Source organism: Stegodyphus dumicola, chromosome 10 (assembly GCF_044657685.1).
Source record: "Stegodyphus dumicola isolate Sdum_Otavi_A_Nest chromosome 10, ASM4465768v1".
In the NCBI taxonomy this organism is placed as follows: domain Eukaryota; kingdom Metazoa; phylum Arthropoda; class Arachnida; order Araneae; family Eresidae; genus Stegodyphus; species Stegodyphus dumicola.
In genome coordinates, this window is record NC_140777.1 from 118,486,221 (window position 1) to 118,505,914 (window position 19,694).

Consider the following 19,694-nt stretch of genomic DNA (forward strand, 5'->3'; position numbering starts at 1 on the left):
TCGCAGATGTGTTTCATGCTCAAGACTCCATCCGGCGATTTCCTCCAACAACAGCAGACGCTGCATTAATCATAATGCCGTCGTTCACTTTTTTAACAGGATTTGAAACGAACCTCGGCCTTTCTTAGACGCGGAAACGCTATAAGTTCTGGTAAAGCGTCTTCGGCATATGTTTTTTGAAATATTCATATGTTTCTGAGCGTATTTTTGAAAACGCATGTTAACTTCAACGATGCATACTGCTGAATATCCGTAGGCAAAAACGGACTCGTCGTACATTTATATTATGTTGCTATTGTGATTTATTCTCACATCAAGTCCACGAATTTTAACATTTTTAAACATTGGGCCTGTCGTTGATTGACCTTGCGTCCCTTAAGCTTCATTCACACGATAGTTTTAAAATCATAAGAGGACTTAGCTGAGCTTTGTTGCTAGGCCACTAGACCTCTCTACGTTACAAAAACTGTCTTAAGATTTTGCCCAAAAGTTCTAGCTTTTCAATTTTATGCCAGCTTGGTATAAAAACCAACCAAACATCGGTCAGCATCGGAGCAAACATCGATCTCGTCAGCTACACATTTACGCATGCGTAACTTTCCCTTCCCTGGTTGGCTACAGCTTAAACCCTGTTAAACGGGTGTCAATGAACTTAATGCCCTTACTGTATGATGACAAAAACCTTCATCTGAAGGAAGCCTTATTGTAGGTGACAGTATATATTCAGTTCCTTCCCAGGTTTGAAGGATAATCTCACGAGGAACAGATTCGAGAGTGCCTACCTCGCTTTTCTTTCCACCAGCATTCAAGAAGACTTTCAGCTAGGCAATATTTTAAATGTCCTCATGCCGCAAAGGAACTAACTCTTAAAACATCATTGGAATTCAGACCCAGACCCAAAATTATAGGAACAGGTTTCTGTCATCGTGACAACAGGGTGCCACATTTGTATTATATTTCAGCCAAGTTTATTGGCTGATTTTTCAAATTCCTCCTCCCTCCCTTTTTTTTTTTTTAATTTAGCCTACATACATGCACTGAGTTTCCCCCCCCCCTCAAATTTCCTTTCTTTATTTCGTGTGCTTAATTTTTAGAAAAATGTGGCAAAGATGAAGTGTTTTCGGAGTGTGGTTCAGCTTGTCCTCCTTCCTGCGCAAATAAAGACAAGCAGACACCTTGCACCCTGCAGTGTGTAAAAGGATGCTTTTGCAAAAGAGGTCTTGTAAGAAATGAAAATGGTCAATGCGTTCGTCCGGAAGAATGTCCAAAACAAGGTAAGCTATGCCCTTTAATAATATTTCGTAAATGCGTTATAAAGTGTTTATATACACTCCGTTCAAAAATTTTCCAGAACCACTTTAAAATACTATCTTTCTTTTCTTTCTTTCGTTTTCTTTTTTGTCTTAGAAAAGCATCCTTCTTTCAAAAAGCATGTCGATTCATGAAACTTTGTTCTGCAATTTTTTAAAAGGTTTTACTCGTAGTTGAAAATAAAATGCTACTACACAGTAAAATGTTTACCATTATAATTTTTTGTGAATATTCAGTTCTGATAATACATATAGTTTTCTCAGTTACCGGCTGAAACATTATAAAACTGATTTTGTTAGTAAAATACAGTACATTCGTATGATATTATATATGGTTGTTCTATTTTTTGTTTAATAAATCAGAATGTTTACTAATTATTAAAAATAAATATAAGAATGATGATACATTTGGAAGCACCATTTTTATACTGTAGTCCTTTTTTCGTGGTGCTTTCCATTCAAACATTTGTTTTCAGAGCGTTTTGAATTAAAGATAGTTTCAGTTTTCTAATTCAGATTTTGGAGATCATAGTTTAGGCTTATCTTTATAAAATTTAGAATTCTTAAATGACTCTTTACGTATAACCTGACAAGGAGATGAACTATTTTTCTGGTATTTCAACTTGACTCAGTTTAACAATTAGTCAGCATCATGCACTTTCAAAATGAAAATCACTATTCATAAATTTGCAGTACTAGTTTCGAAGGTTTAAGTATAGAAAATTCTATTCAGTTACAGGAGTGCAAATGACGAAAGAGAAGCCTGTGCTCAGACAATGAGGGGAAGAAAGTAATTTTACTAGCGCCATCTATTGATAAAAGATGAAAACAATTTGAAATAATATCCTTAAAAGTTGAGAGTAAAGATCGATTGGATTTGGAGTTGTTAATCTAGAACTCCTCCAATGCTTTTTATTCGGCCTGTTATTTTAACCTAGATATTAGTGTTTGTTAATAAAATCAGAGACATCAACCACAAATGAAAATGAAATATCCTTAACGAAATATTCATTCATCTCTGATATGATCTACTAATTCCTATAAAAATTCATATGTTTTATAGGAATTCATATGTTTTATAGGTTCATTTGTGAATGTTTTAGTTATTTTAGCTTAAATCTATATATACACGTTTGTGATTGAGCCTCGGCATTCTTTAGCATAACGATCTAGGACTTTAATATTCAGTGAAATTAGTGATGTCATTTTTTCATTCTTGTGAAAGATCGATTTGTGAATATTTTATCTTTTTTCTCCAGAGAAGTGCGGCAAAGATGAAGTCTATCAGGACTGTGGACCAGCATGTCCTCTTTTCTGTGCAAACAAGGACAAACCGACTCCTTGCACCCTGCAGTGCGTGAGCGGGTGCTTCTGCAAATCGGGTTACATTCGAAATGACAATGGACTATGTATACCTATAGAGCAATGCCCAAAAGAAGGTAAAAATTATATTTGAAAACGTTTTACTCAAAACAAAACAAAAACATTAAAACAGTACAGTACAAAACGGGAATTTTTTAAAGTGTAATAATAAATTAATTTCTCTTTTACTAGCTTTTATTAATATTAAGATAATTATTCAAACTTTTTATACTGTTGCAAAAGGGTTCCTGCTTGTAATATCAGATACATTATCTGCTTATAATATCAAAATTTCTTTTTAGATAGTGTTTTTGTTTCTAATTCAAATTTTTCATGAATCATGCTTTATATTCATCTTTTCAAAGTCAGAACTGTAAAGCTCTTTCTATTTATTTTCTTATTATTCTATGCTATTTATTTTCTATTTAAAGCTCTTTCTATTATATAATTCAACGTGTCAGAAAGATATAAGTAGTTTTTACTTTAAATGTTAAGACTGTTTGGTAAAATTATTTATTTTTGTAAATTCTCTATATTATTTACTTAGGATCATAATGTATTGTATTAGCATTTTATAATTATGTCTATTGTTATATGATTTAGAATCATATAGTCAGTAAATGCTTTTCCGTGATAAAAATAACTTTAGAAATATAGTGAAAAAGTGAATGGCTTCCTAGAAATCCAATTACCCTGACAAGGTACGTTATACATGCCCCGCTCGGTAAAATCATAGCTGGAATTTTTAAGAAGTAAGTAAAGAATTTTATTGATAGGTGAAAAAAATTACCTGAACTTGTGAAAACTTCGAAAGAAAAATAAAATAGTATGATAACAAAGTCATTGTGGTTGTTTCTAGTTGAAGAATGTCCTTTATGATGGCAAGAGAAATATTTCAAGGGCTTTTTTAACAACCTTCGGAGAACGTTTTCTGTCAGTCGCAATCAGTGTCGATTAGTTCTGAAAAAAAAAAAAAAGCTTGCGAGCACGATGTACGTAAGTGGAAAAGGATTATTAGTCTTAAAACACGATTTTGCGCTTTTTCGTTCATTTGCTTTAAGTGAGTTGTTTCACTTTTCATTCGAGTCTACTGCCATTCAGAAAAATATGATTCAAATTTTAACTATATTTTAATTGACGTCTTAAGAATGTAATTTTTTTTTACTTTTGCATCTGATTTATTTATTTAAATAAAATGCATTTAACTCATTATATATCTAATTAAAAACATTAAATACGTTTATAGAATTATATTACATATCTTTCGCTATTAAAATATACAAAAGATATATAAATAACTTTCGTATTTTAGTCTATAAATATACGAAATCTTAAAAAATGTTTCGCTATTCCACCTGAACCATCTCTATTTACAATCTTTACCGATAAACCAAATTAAACTTTAAAACATCCTTCGAGCCATCCGTTAAAATCCGAATCCTTTCTTTTTTTTTATTCTTTTTTTTTTTTTTTTTTCGTTTATCGGAGTCAGAGATCTGGTATCATTTGTAATACCCTGAAATGTTTAAATTCTAACTCTGAACTTTTCATTGCAACTGAATTAATGATAATATAATGAAATTTTAATTTCATTTTAAAATACAATTTGCTTTTCGATTGAAATCTGAAATTTTTAGTAGGACTATTATTCTGTTATCTCTCTTATGTTAATCGATTCATAAAATGTTATCATAACCAGTCTTTATTCTTGTATTCTATTTGGATTTCTCTTACAGAAAAGTGTGAAAAGGACGAGGTGTTCCTGGATTGTGGATCAGCTTGTCCTCCTTCTTGCGCAAACATAAGAAATCCCATTGCCTGTACTTTACAATGCGTCAGCGGATGTTTCTGCAAAGATGGTCTGGTTAGGAGCAGTAATGGGAAGTGCATACTTCCACAGCAGTGTGCTCAAGATGGTAATTTTTTAACTCAAGGTTTAAATTATATACTTTCACACTCTATTTAGTCAGTAGTTTCACTTCTATTTAGTCAGTAGTTTTTATCAGGTGATGCACAATAAGCAATCAGATTGTTCACTTCAAATAAATAGTTAATTAAATCATTGAATGAAAAGATTCCTTGTGAGAAGTAAATATATATCCTGTTTTAAAGCTGAATTTATATATTCGACAACGAAACCCTTTGTTCTATACATATTGTTTATACAGAATTCACTGTTTTGAAATATGATAAAATTTCAGTTATTAATTAATTAGTTAAAATTTAGTTATAAAATAAAAGTTATAACTATAATGAGAAAATTGATAATGACATCATATTTCATGAGAACATCATTTCTTGTTTTCAGTTACTCATAAAATATATCATTACTGAATCTTTGCGTAAAAAATTCGAAGAAAGGTTTACTTTTTCAAGATGACTATAATGGCTGTCAACTTTTTTTCAACAAATTTTTGAAAAACATCGGAGCAGAATTATCAGAAATACCGTATATTTTGAAGTATATAGCTGCAGTTAGTCTTAAAATCTTGAAGAAAAAAAATTGTTAAGCGGAAAAAAAGCTTCCTGTCGAAATTATTCTAATTCAGCTAATTTATAAGAAGCCTTTGTCGTAAACACACTGTTCGAGTTAGGTTTTATAAAACTGTACAGTACAATTTTCCATTTACGAAAAGCATGCATCTAAAATGAGCGCATGTGCGACTGCGCACTGATTTCCTGAATTTGTATTGGTGCTTTTTCATCCCATGTATACAACTGGTGATATGAAGCATTCACAGTAGTTTAAATATTCGCATCAATTAAAAAAATCATTCGAGGCACCGCTAAAAAGAAATGCAATTCATGTCAGAAGTTAAAAGTTTCTTTTTAGGTGTTCTTTTTCTGTTGTGGTCAAAATATCCAACTAACAATTAAAATGTCGTGGGCAGTGGTGTGGTGGTTCCTAGTGTAGTGGTCAGCACGCTGGGCGCGCATTCCAGAGGTCCGTGGCTCGATTCCTGGAGAAGGCTTTGCTCATTTTTCACTTCTTCCTGCTTCGAAAGATCCTAATGTCTCTACAGTGTAAAACGTGTAAACATTTACAAAACTTGAATTAAATGCAGAACTTTTATATGTACTGCATTCATACTGAGATTTTAATAGCAACTCACTTCATATGTTTATGGTTTGTAATGTTCATTTTTTACTTTGGTTTCAAATACAACCTACCAACTTGAGTTTGGTATTGTAGTGCATTTATTACTAAACTTTACACTTAACGTTTCTTTAAAATTATTATTTTTACGAAGAGTCCTTAAATCTATATTTCAAGAACCAAAATTACTTTCCATACTTAAATGAAAATTAAAAGACCCAGATATTGCACAAAAACTCTCAGCTGCAACTGCGTTGGAGTTTGAGAAAAATCTGTGAACTAGTGAATTAAAATATTCCGGAAGAGAGTAATAACACTATAACAAAAGTCTTAAAATTCAAAAACTAATAAATATATAGTACAAAATCTGAAATACAAACGTCCAAACCTCTAGACAGCCAGCCAAAAACATTTTTAAAAAGAATTTTTAAAAATAAAATTTCCCCTCTCCCGAAATTTAGAAATGGACTATGGAGTATTCAACAAAAATACGTAGGCGTGCCATAAATATGATTTTTCTCCGGACTAACTGAGATTCTTGCATGTCCTTTTAAACATATTTTGGTTATGATGGAGTCGCACCTAGCCAGTAACAATACACCGATTGGCGCCGTACTGATATTGGCTAGGATCCCCATTTCTAAACAAGCAGAGTGTGCTTGTAGGATTGTGAGGTCGCTTTCGCGTATGAGCGCGTGATGTTGTAAGTAGGCGGAATAGGTGTGGCAATGGGTAGTGAGGTGGCTAACTCCTGATCTGTGTTAACTTCCGCATCAGTTGTTGATGGTACGCAGGACAGTCCTCTGAGGGCGAAATTTCGGAGAGCTTCCAGAGTTGTTGTTACTTGGTCTCTGAGATCAGCAGGTAACAGAAATCGTTTGTTCCTGATAGTTGTACCAATTGTTTTTGCTTCTTCAATAAGTGAGTTCACTTTGTCGGCGTAATTATGTTGCTCTGATTAGCTTTGTATAGCCAAAAGCTATATAAACCCTGCTGTATCGAGTGTGTACCTCGTCTAGCGAGCTGATAGTCAGTCATTGAGCCAGTGCCGAGTGGGTCGTCGAGTGCACAGAAGGAGTCTCCTAGTGTATCGCGGTTAGTGCATCGTCGAAAGAGCGTGTTGAGCTTCGGGAACGACTGAACCGAAGAGTCGGGAGCTGTGTCGTCGAGTGCATCGCAAGCTGTAGCGTGGAGAGTATCGAGAGTAAGTGGAGTTCCGAGAACGACCAAGCAGAGTAGGGAGCTGTACTCTAGTGCTTTGCCATGAAGCAGTCTCCACCGTGATAGCCTGATAACCTGGAGGCTGTGTCGCTGATCGTGTCAGCGGGTTTACAGTAGTTTATCGACGACTGTAAAAACGTGTTTTGGAGCTCTCCTGACAATATTGGCCAATACAGTGTGTTTCAATACTTCATCAAGTAGTATTGTCATTATTCACTCCAAATCCTCACGAACCCCGTACGTGGTGGTGGTGGAAATGGGTTTCTTGGCACAAAATCTCAATGGTTATATGCGCCGGAACACATGTCAAAAAGCTTTTTAACACCAATAGACATATAAACAAACAGATAACATAAAAATCATAAGAATAGCTTAAAATACAATGATGGGGTTATCTGCAATGCTAGTGAATACAATGATAAAATGTTTGAAATAAACTACTACACACATCACATAATTATTTCAATTACAAAACAAAATTAAAATCATCAAACATGAGATATATTAAAAAAAACTTCTTATTAAAAACAATAAGGTAAAACAACAAAATCAAATTATATTAAATAAAACATACCTATATCTTTCAGGTACTGAAACAAATTTGAATTGACCTCTTTTTCAATGATATGATCCAGAGGCAAGTCACATTTCTTAAAATGTTTCAAAAGAAGATTTTTAAAATTTGGACACTCTAATAAGAAATGACAAACTGGCATTACAGCAAAACAGTTTGGGCACGCCGGTTCACTCTCACCTTTTAACAGATAACTATGGGTAATATATGAGTGACCGATTCTCAGACGGGTCAGCAAAACTTCCTCCTTCCGGTTCCTAGTTCGCTCCCAGCATTCAATTTTTGGTTTGATACTTTTCAGCTTATTTGCTAGCTGAGTATCCCAGATTTCCTGCCATTTAAACAACTTGTCCTTGATGACTTTACGGATGTCATTAAACGGGACGAGGCGATGTGCAAGATGAACTGCAGATTTGGCTGTAATGTCTGCTAGCTCGTTTCCTTTTAATACCCACATGTTCTGGAACTCAATAGTAAAGAATCATACCTACGGCTTCTTAATTTGAGGTTAAGGCTTAAAATATCAACAACATTGGGATTCTGAGCCTTATAACTTGAATTTAAGGATTTCAAACCACTAAACGAGTCTCTATATATAATAAACTGTCTTCGATCTTGCTTAGAAATAAACGAAAGAGCATAATATATAGAATTTAATTCTGAGGTGAAGACCGAGCAGGCGTCATGCAGTCTTTTACCATCAATGTGGTCTTCAATAATAAAGGATGCATCACCATGTCCTGCTGCTTTTGATGCTGGAAAAGGTCTAAGAGACAAATCCGAGCATCCTCCCAAGGTGAGATTTCGAAATGCTCTGCTACTTGGGTAGAGAGATCTGTCATATGGTATTTCTCAATTAGAGAGTTAACCCTAAGTGAGAAATAAGGCATATGGGATGGTCTAGCCTCAAACAAGAGTTTGTAACTGTCATCGAAGGAAGAAATATGGTTTGGATAGTCGGGAAGTGACATAACATTGAAATAGTAGCAGAGAGACAACTGCTCACGTCTTAACCGAAGCGATGGCTCGTGGCAGTCAACATAGAGACTCTGGACTGGAGATGTTCTAAACGCACCAGAAGATATACGTAGCGCCTGATGATGAACGTGATCTAGTTTTCATAATATGGAAGGCCTTTCAGAACCATAAACAATTGACCCGTAATCAAGTTTAGAGCGTATAAGTGCTCTATAAACCCGGAGTAACGAGCAACGGTCCGCGCCCCAGGAGGTGTTTGCCAGGACTTTCAAAAGATTCAGTCTCTTCAAACACTTCTTCCTTAGGTATAAAATGTGTGGAAGAAAGGTCAATTTTCGGTCAAACATCACTCCTAAAAATTTTACTTTAGATTCCACTGGAATCATTGATTCTCCGATATATAGTTCAGGCTCAGGGTGAAGGTTACGCTTTCTGCAAAAATGTACACATACAGTCTTCTGTTTTGAAAAAATAAATCCTTTTTTTTTTACCAATGATCGATTCTATTATGAGCGATTTGCAGCTGCCTTTCTACATATCTCATGTCTGCACTTTGACAGCATATATGGAGGTCATCAACATATAAACAACCTGAAACCGTAGGAGGAAGTTCTTTCAAAACAGAATTAATTTTTAAGCTAAACAAAGTAACACTTAGCACACAGCCTTGAGGCACACCCTCTTCTTGAGAGAATACATCTGAGACTACAGAGCCAATTCTCACTTGAAAAATCCTACCCTTCAAGAAATTTTGCAGATATATTGGCAAGTTGCCGCGTAAACCAATGGTGTGAAGATCAAGCAAAATCCCATGTCTTGTCGTATGCCTTTTCTATGTCAAAAAATACAGATACTAGATGGTTATTTTTGACAAAGGCTTTACGAATGGAGGTTTCCAAAAGCAGCATATTATCAATAGTCGTTCTGCCTTTACGGAAACCACTTTGATATGGGAAAATTACATTGTTCTTTTTTAAATAATAGACCAAGCGGCAGTTCACCATTTTCTCAAAAAGCTTGCAAACGCAGCTTGTAAGGGCGATGGGTCTGTAGTTATTAGGATTCTTCGGATCTTTCCCTGGCTTAGGCATTGGAATGACAACAGCTTTCTTCCATACACTGGGGAAATTATGCTCCTTCCACACCCGATTATACAGAGCGAGAAGGGCATTCAATGACTTATAGGAAAGATGCTTCAGCATTTCATAACTAACGCCATCTGGACCAGGGCATGACCGATGTGTATGTAACAAAGCTCTTCTTAATTCCAGGAGGGAAAATTCACAGTTATAAGGTTCCGAGTTGTCAGAGTTGAACTTGATGCGGATATTTTCAGCGCGCTGTTTAGCGGACAGAAATGATTGGGAATAATTGCTGCCATTAGAAATTGCAGCAAATGTTTCACCAAATGTGTTGGCAATTTCTTCGGTAGTGCTGATCGCTTGGCCATCTTTTTCTAGGATGGAAAGTGAGTGGTCATTATATATTCCACGTGCTTTTCTAACTCTTTCCCATACTCGTTTACTGGGTGTTGAAGGCGTTATCCCAGACACATACGATATCCAGGAAACCCTCTTACTCTGCCGTCTCACTCTTCGGGCGTTTGCTTTAGCTTTTTTGAAAGCAATAAGATTTGATAGAGTGGGGCATCTTCGAAAATGTCTCCAGGCTTTTCTCTGTGTTCTCAGAGTTTCCTGGCATTCGTGGTTCCACCATGGTTTTGGGTAATTGGGGGGTTTTGGAGAGCTCAAAGGTATAGAAGCTGTAGCCACTTGGATGATAATGTCAGTAACGGCTTTCACTGCGTTCTCGACCGGCACATCTTCACAACTTCTTCTGTAACGTGGGCAAGAGAGGAGAAAAGTTCCCAGTCCGCCCTTTCAAATATAAAACGTGAGGGTCTTATGACAGGATTCATTCCTTCACTTGTAAATGTAACAAATATAGGGAAATGATCACTATTGTGAGGATCATCTCCAACACTAAACGTACAGAAGCGCAACAGAGATGGTGAACAGATGGCAAGGTCAAGTGCGTGAAAGGTCCTTGTCGGCTCATGGAAGTATGTATCCTGACCATTATTGAGGAGACAAAGGCAATGCTCGTTGATCAACTGCTCAATTTGTCTACCTCGAGGATTTGTATCACTACTTCCCCAAAGTTGACTATGTCCGTTAAAGTCTCCAATAATAATAAACGTCTCTGGCAGCTAGTCTACCACCTCGTCCAGTTCTTTCTGGTCAATGGCTTCATTTGGAGGCAGATAGATGGAAACGATGGAAACTAATCCTTTGATATTAACCTGTGTAGCAGCCACTTGAAGAGATGCTGCTAACAGAAGGACAGTTGAAGGATAGCCATGCGAGGTGAGAAGACCTACACCCCCACAGGCGCGTTCACTAACAACATTGTCCTTTCTCGTAAAGGAATACCTCCTAAGCCTAACTTGGTTATCAGGTTTTAGAACTGGTTGATAAATATTGATCATGTTCTTGATGTTCAGGAGACCCTGGTGGAAACAACGACAATTCCATGAAATAAGGGTGGCCATTATGAATGTCTGTCTTGCCTATGCTGCTTCTTTGTCAGTCGCGGAAGGAGATTTTTTGGAAGTTCCAATCCCGCCTCAACTTCTATATCATCACAATCCGAGCTCATACTTTCGAGGTAGCTGTAACTTTGATTCCCAGGTTTAATGTTTTGACTATCTTCCTGTTTTTTCTTTGTAATAGAAAGGTTTTCCTTGGCTGTATTTTTTTTATTTAATTTGCTTTTATCTGAGATATTGCTTCTTGATACATTTTTCGTTGCATTAGTCTGTATAGGTTTGTTCTTATTTGAGTTTACTGGTTCACTATTTTCTTTTTTGCCTCCAAGGGTCAGATTGGTTTGTATTGCAACAGATTTAACAGATTTTGCAGCAGCATTAGCATAAGAGACATTAGAACGCGGCTGTGTACTAGCAATAATTTTTCTAGCCTCTGCATAGGTGATGTTTCTAGTAACTTTCAATGCCTGTACTTCTTTCTCGGCTTTCCATTTTGGGCATGAACGCGAATATGCTGTGTGCTACCCCTTACAGTTGATACACAGTGCACAGCGTTACAGTTTTCACTGTCGTGGCCCTCCACGGAGCAGCGTGCACACGTGAGTTTACCTCGACAGGACATTTTGGAGTGACCAAAGCGCTGGCACTGGAAACATCGCATTGGGTTCGGGATGTACGGTCTTACTGGGCAATGAAGATACCCGGTCTTGACACTTTTGGGCAGATCAGCCGAACTGAAGGTCAGGATAACATGTTTGGTATCTATCAACTGAACGTCTTTACGCGTTTTAATTCCTTAGCAGCACAGACATTCTGACTGGAGAGTTCTGAGACGAATTCTTCTTCTGAAACAGAGACGAACCCCGTACGAACATGAAGGAAGAAAATAACGTAACAACTGGTGTTATAAGAGAAAAGCGTAACAATATATCAGAATTATCATAACACAGTTAATGCAGTGGGACTATACCTGTACGACTAGTGATGAATTTCTGGTGTCCCGTCTACTTTTACCTGTACCTCTACCTGTCTGTGTATCATCTTATTAAATTTAAACACACGATCTAAAATCCAGAAATTTCCAAAAGCCGAAACCGCTGAAGTCCCGGAGACTCCGGATCTCGGACTTTGAACTGTACTAACAATTTTCTAGTATTTATATGGATTTGTCCTCATCCTTCCTAAAAAATAAGTGCTATATAACCGGAATTATGCTTATTAATGGATGTCTTATTTTCCCAAAGTAAAATGCGTTTCAGAAGATGCGTTAATTTCGTTACCTATTCTTGAACATTTACAGAACTTTCTAGTATGACTTTTTCAGAACCCCTGGTATGGAGGGACACGTCTCTCAGCAATGGATGTCCAGACATAAACAAATGCATTCAACACTGCAAAAAGCGTGGACACCACACTGGACTTTGTATTGGTCCCGGATTCCATAATTGTCATTGTAGAGGAAGAAACTGAGCATTTTGAAGTACGCAGCATTCCTATAAAACTTGTTTGTTATATCTTGTTTGTTTATCCATTTCAACAATAAATGTTGAATTTCAAATAAAATATGTTTCGATTTACAATTATCTCATCATTTCTTTTATGTATGTGCTGACTGCATCTTTTATTCGAGTTTATTTGAGCTAATAAACTCATTAGAATTTTTTTAACATATACCACAATATTTTGTAAAATCACTGATATTTGAACAAAATAAGGAACATTCAATAATACTCTCTGTGTATCAAGAAAGTGAAATACTTATAACTGTTTCATTTTCTTGAGCAAATGAAAAAATTGTAGTCAGATAAGAAATCTCTATATAAAAGTCTTTTTAAAAGAGGTTTTGCCGAGTGTATGTGAAGGAATGATTGCGCACAGTACAATGTGACGAGAACCTACCTAGAGGGGGTGTGACAGGGGTTCACCTGTGTCCTTCATGTAAACAGCGTGGTTCAGGTCAGTTGAGTTACATAAACATGAGATATTGGTCAAGTGACAGTCCACACGTGTTCACAGAAGTGCCACTGCATGCTCAGAAACTTGGTGTCTGGTGTATCGTCTTGTCATACAGCGTCATCCTTGTGTTCTTCCATGAGACTGTGAACTCAGCTTTTTACATCAACAATATAGCCAGTGAGCCCCGGCGCATATAGCATACGCACTGAGTCAGTGTCCCTGCCTGATCGCGTAATTAGCCGTGGCACAAACCAACTTTGGCTACCTCTTTCTCCAGGTTTATCCCTCTGTGATTTCTTGTTGTGAGGGCTCTAGAGGGACAAGTGTACAGCAACATACCTCATTAATTAAGACACAATAACACGCCGAATAAATACTAATTCAGAAGTCAAACAACAAAAATCAGCGTTAGATTTACAAAATTTTCATATAACGCTGATTTTTGTTGTTTGACTTCTGAATTAACAAACCTCATATTTCGAAGAACTCCAGAACACTTTTACTACCACAGTTATCCACAGGATGTCTTTGCCCGTGCTTTTTAGAGCATGTGGCCTTGTCTGCACACGTGCCTCTATGTCAATGAAGATTATTTCCAGCACCTCCTGTAGGTAAGTTATTGTCACAATGTACTGCATTTACTCAATTACTCATTCTTTTTAGACATGTTTGACGGGGGTTCTTTCAAGAGACTCACCCTGCACATAGGAAGATAGATTACATAAATTGATATAAATAAAAGGAAACAAAAAAAGTTTTAGCTTAGCATATATATTACAAAACAGTTCATCCATTAAATCATAAACCCGTACAGAAAACAAGATAAAACATGAAATAAAATATATCACTATTAATGCATTGCTTTTATCATTAGGCTATAAAAAATTAATAGTTAGGGATAAGGTCTGAATAAAAAAATAGCATCTTTTAATTACAATGTTGAGATAAAAACACAGTTTTCAAAAATCTGAATATATGAACACTTCTTTTGCATACACTTAAACACTTCAATAACAAATTTTTTCAAGGTACAGTATTTTATGGGAAATGTTTCAGCACTGTACACTATAATTTCTACAAATATAATATTTTGTTCTTATCTAATCCACATAAAGCAAAAATATCAATTAGTACAGCGCTTTCCTAATTTGAATAAATGTTTTCCTCATTTGTGTTAAAATTTACGCTAACTGTGTCTTAGCCAAAAGAAAGTGATAAATCGCAGAACATGGCTTGTAAACCTACGAATATCAATTTTGATGACAAGTCAAATGTTAAAAACTTAATAATATTCTATTGAACAAAGAAAACCATTTGAAAGACCACTTTAAATACGTAAAATTTGACTAAAATATCAATTAAATGCAGTGTAAAACAACTTGAAAAACTATATTTAATTTAGCTAGAAAAAAATTTATTTCTAAAATGCAATCCAAAAATTAGAATTCGTATTCATCAATTAGAATCTGTCGTCTCTCGAGCTTTATTTATTTTAAATTACAGAACCAAAAGATTGTAGCATTTTCAAACTGGAGAGTGATTTTGAATTTTCACTAGTTAATATTTTGTTTATTATTTTTATTTTTAAGATTAATTGCAATGTAATTTTAATAATTAGTAGTTATTAGGAAACATTTCCGCACATAATAGAAATGTAAAAAGACAGTTCGTCGTATTGAAAGAAAAATAATAGTGCATGAAGAACTTCACATTTGAGCATCTCGTGTAAATGTCAGCATCCTCTAGAAAACATAAACATGATCATATCCTACTGAATGAAATGCTTAATAGTTTTTTTAAAATCTCTTTTGTACGAATTTGTGTAAATGTGGATAAACCAAAAAAAAAAAAAAAAAAACAAATAAAGCAATGACTGCCTTCAGTATATATGGAAGAGCTTATTAGGACGAATATTTCCAAAATCCGACACCTTAAAATTTAGTGTTAGTTCATGCTTACATTTAATTTTAGTTTTAAAGATTTGACCAACATTCTTGAGTTACTAGGCATCATTTTAAGATCATTTTTCATGCTTAAGAATATCAAATGCTCCAAGAAAATCGATAAAACTTCCAAATTTGCCTTAAATTTGCAAATAAAACAAAACTACTGTCTGAAAATTTCAGATCATAGTCTAACACCTAGATGAATTTACGGTTAGCTCGAAAAGATTCGCAAAATAGTTTTTTTCTGGCAGACTTATAATTTGAAACTAATAAATTACTTTAAGTCTATAAGTTTAAGAATTAATCCACCGCAAATTAAAGAAATAGAACATAAAATCTTACATTTACTATAAACTGCTCAAAATGGAAAAGCCAAATGGTAGGGAAAAAATTTTCTAACATACCTTTGTTAAATAACATCGTAACTTGATAAATCAGAGATATGGTTGATAACAAAAGGGATACTTGTGCGTACCAAATTCGCGTTTCAAATGGATGAATGGTTCCCCGATTAGCAGTTTTAATACTCTTATACTTACTTAACAAACTATCCAAGCAGACCACTACCAGCGAGCATATCAGGAGGCGAATATTTAATGTTTTGGATAAATTCTTCTTATCAAACGAAATACCGTGCGGCAGGAAATTTGCAGATATGCTCTGATGGTTCAAAGACAATGATGGGTCACAATGATGGAACCATTGCTAAAATTAAAGTTAAGGTAAAAAGTAACATCAGACATTATGCTTTTCATAGACATTCATTATTGTCATTGTATGCCTTCTGAGCTCATGATCGTGTTGAATGTTTGTAATAATAACTTGTTTAAAATCGCCACCTCTTCAAGGCTCTTCAAACTAATGTGTGAATATATGGAGAGCCACTTTCTTTCTTTCCACCGACAGCGACGCAGCCGGTCCACTGGGTAGTTAGCATATCGGCCAGGTAGCCCCGCTGACGGAAATAACTTGAACAAAAGACACACTTATAAATACATATTGTGCTCAAGACGACTGCTGGGGGCAGTGCAAACAAATGTTGGACGACGACGATAGTGCATGATGGAATAAGGATGCATTGCGGGCGTGAAGAACAATTCCAGTTACATATTTACAGAGTAATGGATAGGTGGTTACAAATACTAAAAGTAATAAGAAGTAAAATACTAGAAAGTAAAACAATACATAAAATAAAAAAAAGGCAAAACAGTGGAAACAATACATAAAATAAGGCAAAATACATAGTTCAAGGTTCATAATTCAAGGTTTACAGTTCAAGGAGATAAATATATACAGGGAATAAGAAAAGCCGAATAAGCTAACTTAAGATAAAATTAGTTCACTACAGGTACAGAGCATACAGGGGCTGTGCTGGTGACGAGGATGGTGGTTGAGAATTACTCCAGCCTGTCTGAGATTTTGCGTGCAATGTTTATGCAATCGCATATGCGTTTCAATGCACTGCGATTTTTTGAAGTAGCTTCGGCCCATGCATGGATGTGGTTTGCTACTGGTTGCCTAAGATGATATTTGGCGGTCTCTCTGCAAGCGAACAGATAGTGGTCCAGATTTCCTACCATCCCGCATGAGCAATGCTCGTTTTTGCGTCGTCTGAAGCAATGCAGGTAAGTCATGAAAGGACCATGTCTTGTTAGATACTGAGTGAAGTGAGACGAGCCAGATTTTAGAAGCCGGCAGACTTTTGGAAAAAATCTGTAAACTCTTCTGCCGGTGGTTTCTGTCTCCCACAGATGTTACCAACGTTTGAGTAATTCTCTCTCGAGCTCAGCTTTTAAGAACGAACCCGGGAGAGGCACGTCAAGTGTGAGAACGTGGGGGTCAGTTGCTGCTCTTTTGGCTATTGCATCTGCAATTTCATTACCCAGTATTCCAGTGTGGGCAGGTACCCACTGGAGTTCAGGCCTATAGTATTTAGGTGTTCTTAGTAAGAGTTTTTGTATGGCCCTGACGAGTGGATTTTTACTACATGTGCCTTAGATTGCCTGGAGGCTAGAGGCTGAGTCTGAATATATACTGGAATAGTTATTTTCCAGTGCGTAGACAAGTGCAGCTTTTAATGCAATCAGTTCAGCCTGAAAAACTGAGTTGTGGTGCTTAAGCTTTCTTTCCCAGGTCTTTAAGATCGGGTTCCCAAGTAGAACACAGTATCCGCTACCGGTGCCACATTCTCTTTTAGAACCATCGGTGTAGATTGATGTAGTAAGAGTCACTATGTGTAGTCCATCGTAGTAGGAGCCACTATGTGCCCTCCTACTACGATGGACTACACATAGTAATTATAGGAGCCACTATGTGCCCTCCTACTACGTATTCAAGTAAGATGGTTGTTGCGAATTAAAGTGACTTTACTTACTTTTGATTACTATACTTTTAATTGAACTTTTGATTGAACTGTGTGCAAAAGTAGCAGCATTTTTGATGGACCATAAGCCTGTATTGGCGGCGGTTTTAAACATCGGGCATATTTGGCAAACTGGCATATTTGGCTGACACTTTTATCAAAATGATCGAAATAAATACGACATTATTGAAATTAACTCGTACATTATTGAAATAAAAAAGCCACAGATTTCGTTGCAAACGTCAAAATGTCTTCTTTTAAGATAACACTTATGTATTAATTGGAAAACACAGAAAAAGAAGGTATCGATTGGCTACCACTTAGCTTTTTGAACGAAAATGACATCAAGATTCAAGGACAAAATACAGAAATATATTCAAAAGGATTTCGAAGCTTTGAAAGTCCCGTTTAGACATTATTTTCTAACAGCTCAAAAGAAAATGCTTAATGACGTTACTTATTTTTCCGTTCAAAAATATTCAACTGTTTCTTGTTTTCCATTCTTAGCTTCCCATTCTTTATAATTTTTTCCGTTCTTGCGTTTTACTTTTTATATTGCACTTACTGCATAAAAAATTTATAAATTACAAAAAATGTTTAAATATATTAAAATGCTTTAGCGTAATTTTTCCATAAATTTATTTTATATAGTTTCTTCCTTATTAAATGATGCAGATTTATTGCAATTAACAGTTAATTACCAAATTATTAATAATTTTTTGTAATCAACGGTATCTTGATTATGCCGATCAACTGCCAGTAGGTATTCGGTTATCAACCACAACTCGACCCACTGCTCATCATCGACACTCAGGGTGTCAATATTGGGCCCGTTGGAAACATCTGCTCTGCGATTACAAACAACCCTGCCTCTCCGAGATTCGAAGCTGAGCCAAATGATTCAATAGCCACATCGCTAAACACTATACCGATCACGCCGGCTGAAAGAATGATAAAAACTTCTTTATAAATGCTGTTTGATAATGCATACTTCTCATACAATTAATGTGTGGAAATGAACGAGCATGTTGTTATTTTAGAAACCGAAAAAAGGTCTTTCTCTTTCTCACAATTATAGGAAGTTGTTATATTTGTTTGGCATTACCCACAAAACGATCGTTCCCAAGACCTTAAGAAATTTTGCATTACGAAGTGCTTGTCAACAACCATGAAATTTGTGAGGATTTTAGAGTAAACTGAAGCCGCTGTACATATTAAGCAGAGTATAATACTACATATCCTAGATGTGGAAGGAACTTGCAACTACATCATGAATGAAACCTTGTTGGACAAAAATTTATCAAAACCAGATTGGAACGAGAGCTGATCCTCCACATTAAATCATTCGTATGATACAGACGTGAGAAAAGAGGCAGAAATTTTACAGGAAATGCCCATTAGGACCACGGTATGTCAAGGACTGATTCTGGACCCCAAGCTTTATTTGTTTCAACATCAGTGGTTTTCTTAAGTAAATAACAACTAATAACAACGTATTGTTTCGTTATCCCTTAGGTATCTTCATCTTTCAAACCAAATATTGCTATTATAAGATTACAGAGCATTTTCTTATCCTTTGTTCGATAATTGGTGTAGAAAATAGAAAACTGATATAAATCGGAATGAAAGACTGTATTGCACTATCACAGCAATTATACATGAGTCCCATTTTCAAGAAAAACCACACATTAGAAGAGGATCAAAAATCGATTTCCAGATTTGATCCAAGGAAAGGAACAAGCACAGAAATCAACCTAAATTAAATAATGTAAAATGAAATGCATAATCAATCCCTGGAGTTTTAAAAATATAAATTTTTACCTTTCCACCTGTGGGAACATTTGTTGCAAGCCATACGCAAGGAATCCAGTGGAAATGATGCACAGGAACATCTTGAATAATTATTTCCTGAATTCTTGAATTCTTTTCTGATTCTACTCTTTAGTAATTATTAAATGCTAAACCTTCACGTGGTATTAAATTATGACGGAATACTTGGAACGAAATCATATCAAGTTTTTTCCTCTCGCCCCCCTCCTCAATATTTGGCATAGTTATTTTGAACATTTTGTTTTAAATATGCTATCAAACTGGATAGGAAAGACTCCAACCTAAAATTTAAAATTAGGGAGAAAAGAAACCTTAAGTTGCCATTAAAGTTTTCCCTAAGAAGAGGGACCTATGTCTCGTAGCTCTCGAAATCTGTATTTCTTCTAAATCTATGCCAACTTAAGACTACTTTTCAGCCTAATTTTAAATTCGATTTTATATTCTATACGTTCGTTTCTAAAGATTCCATAATGAAATAACAGGCCTGCCATCATTATTTAATTCAAAAAT

General features: G+C 35.6%; 1 protein-coding gene across 4 annotated transcripts in view; it reads left to right on the plus strand.

The window, feature by feature from the left end:
- Nucleotides 1-12,670, plus strand: part of LOC118193583 (zonadhesin-like) — an 82,253-nt gene extending 69,583 nt beyond the window's left edge. For 3 of the 4 annotated variants that reach the window (XM_035364696.2, XM_035364693.2, XM_035364695.2), the window contains 4 exons: nt 1,095-1,274; nt 2,570-2,749; nt 4,409-4,606; nt 12,415-12,670. In XM_035364696.2, the coding sequence (XP_035220587.1) occupies nt 1,095-1,274; nt 2,570-2,749; nt 4,409-4,606; nt 12,415-12,560 (704 nt within the window). In that variant the 3' untranslated portion in view covers nt 12,561-12,670. The remainder of the gene's footprint in view (nt 1-1,094; nt 1,275-2,569; nt 2,750-4,408; nt 4,607-12,414) is intronic. The other variant, XM_035364694.2, reaches the window with a different exon arrangement.
- The last annotated feature ends 7,024 nt before the right edge of the window (nt 12,671-19,694 follow it).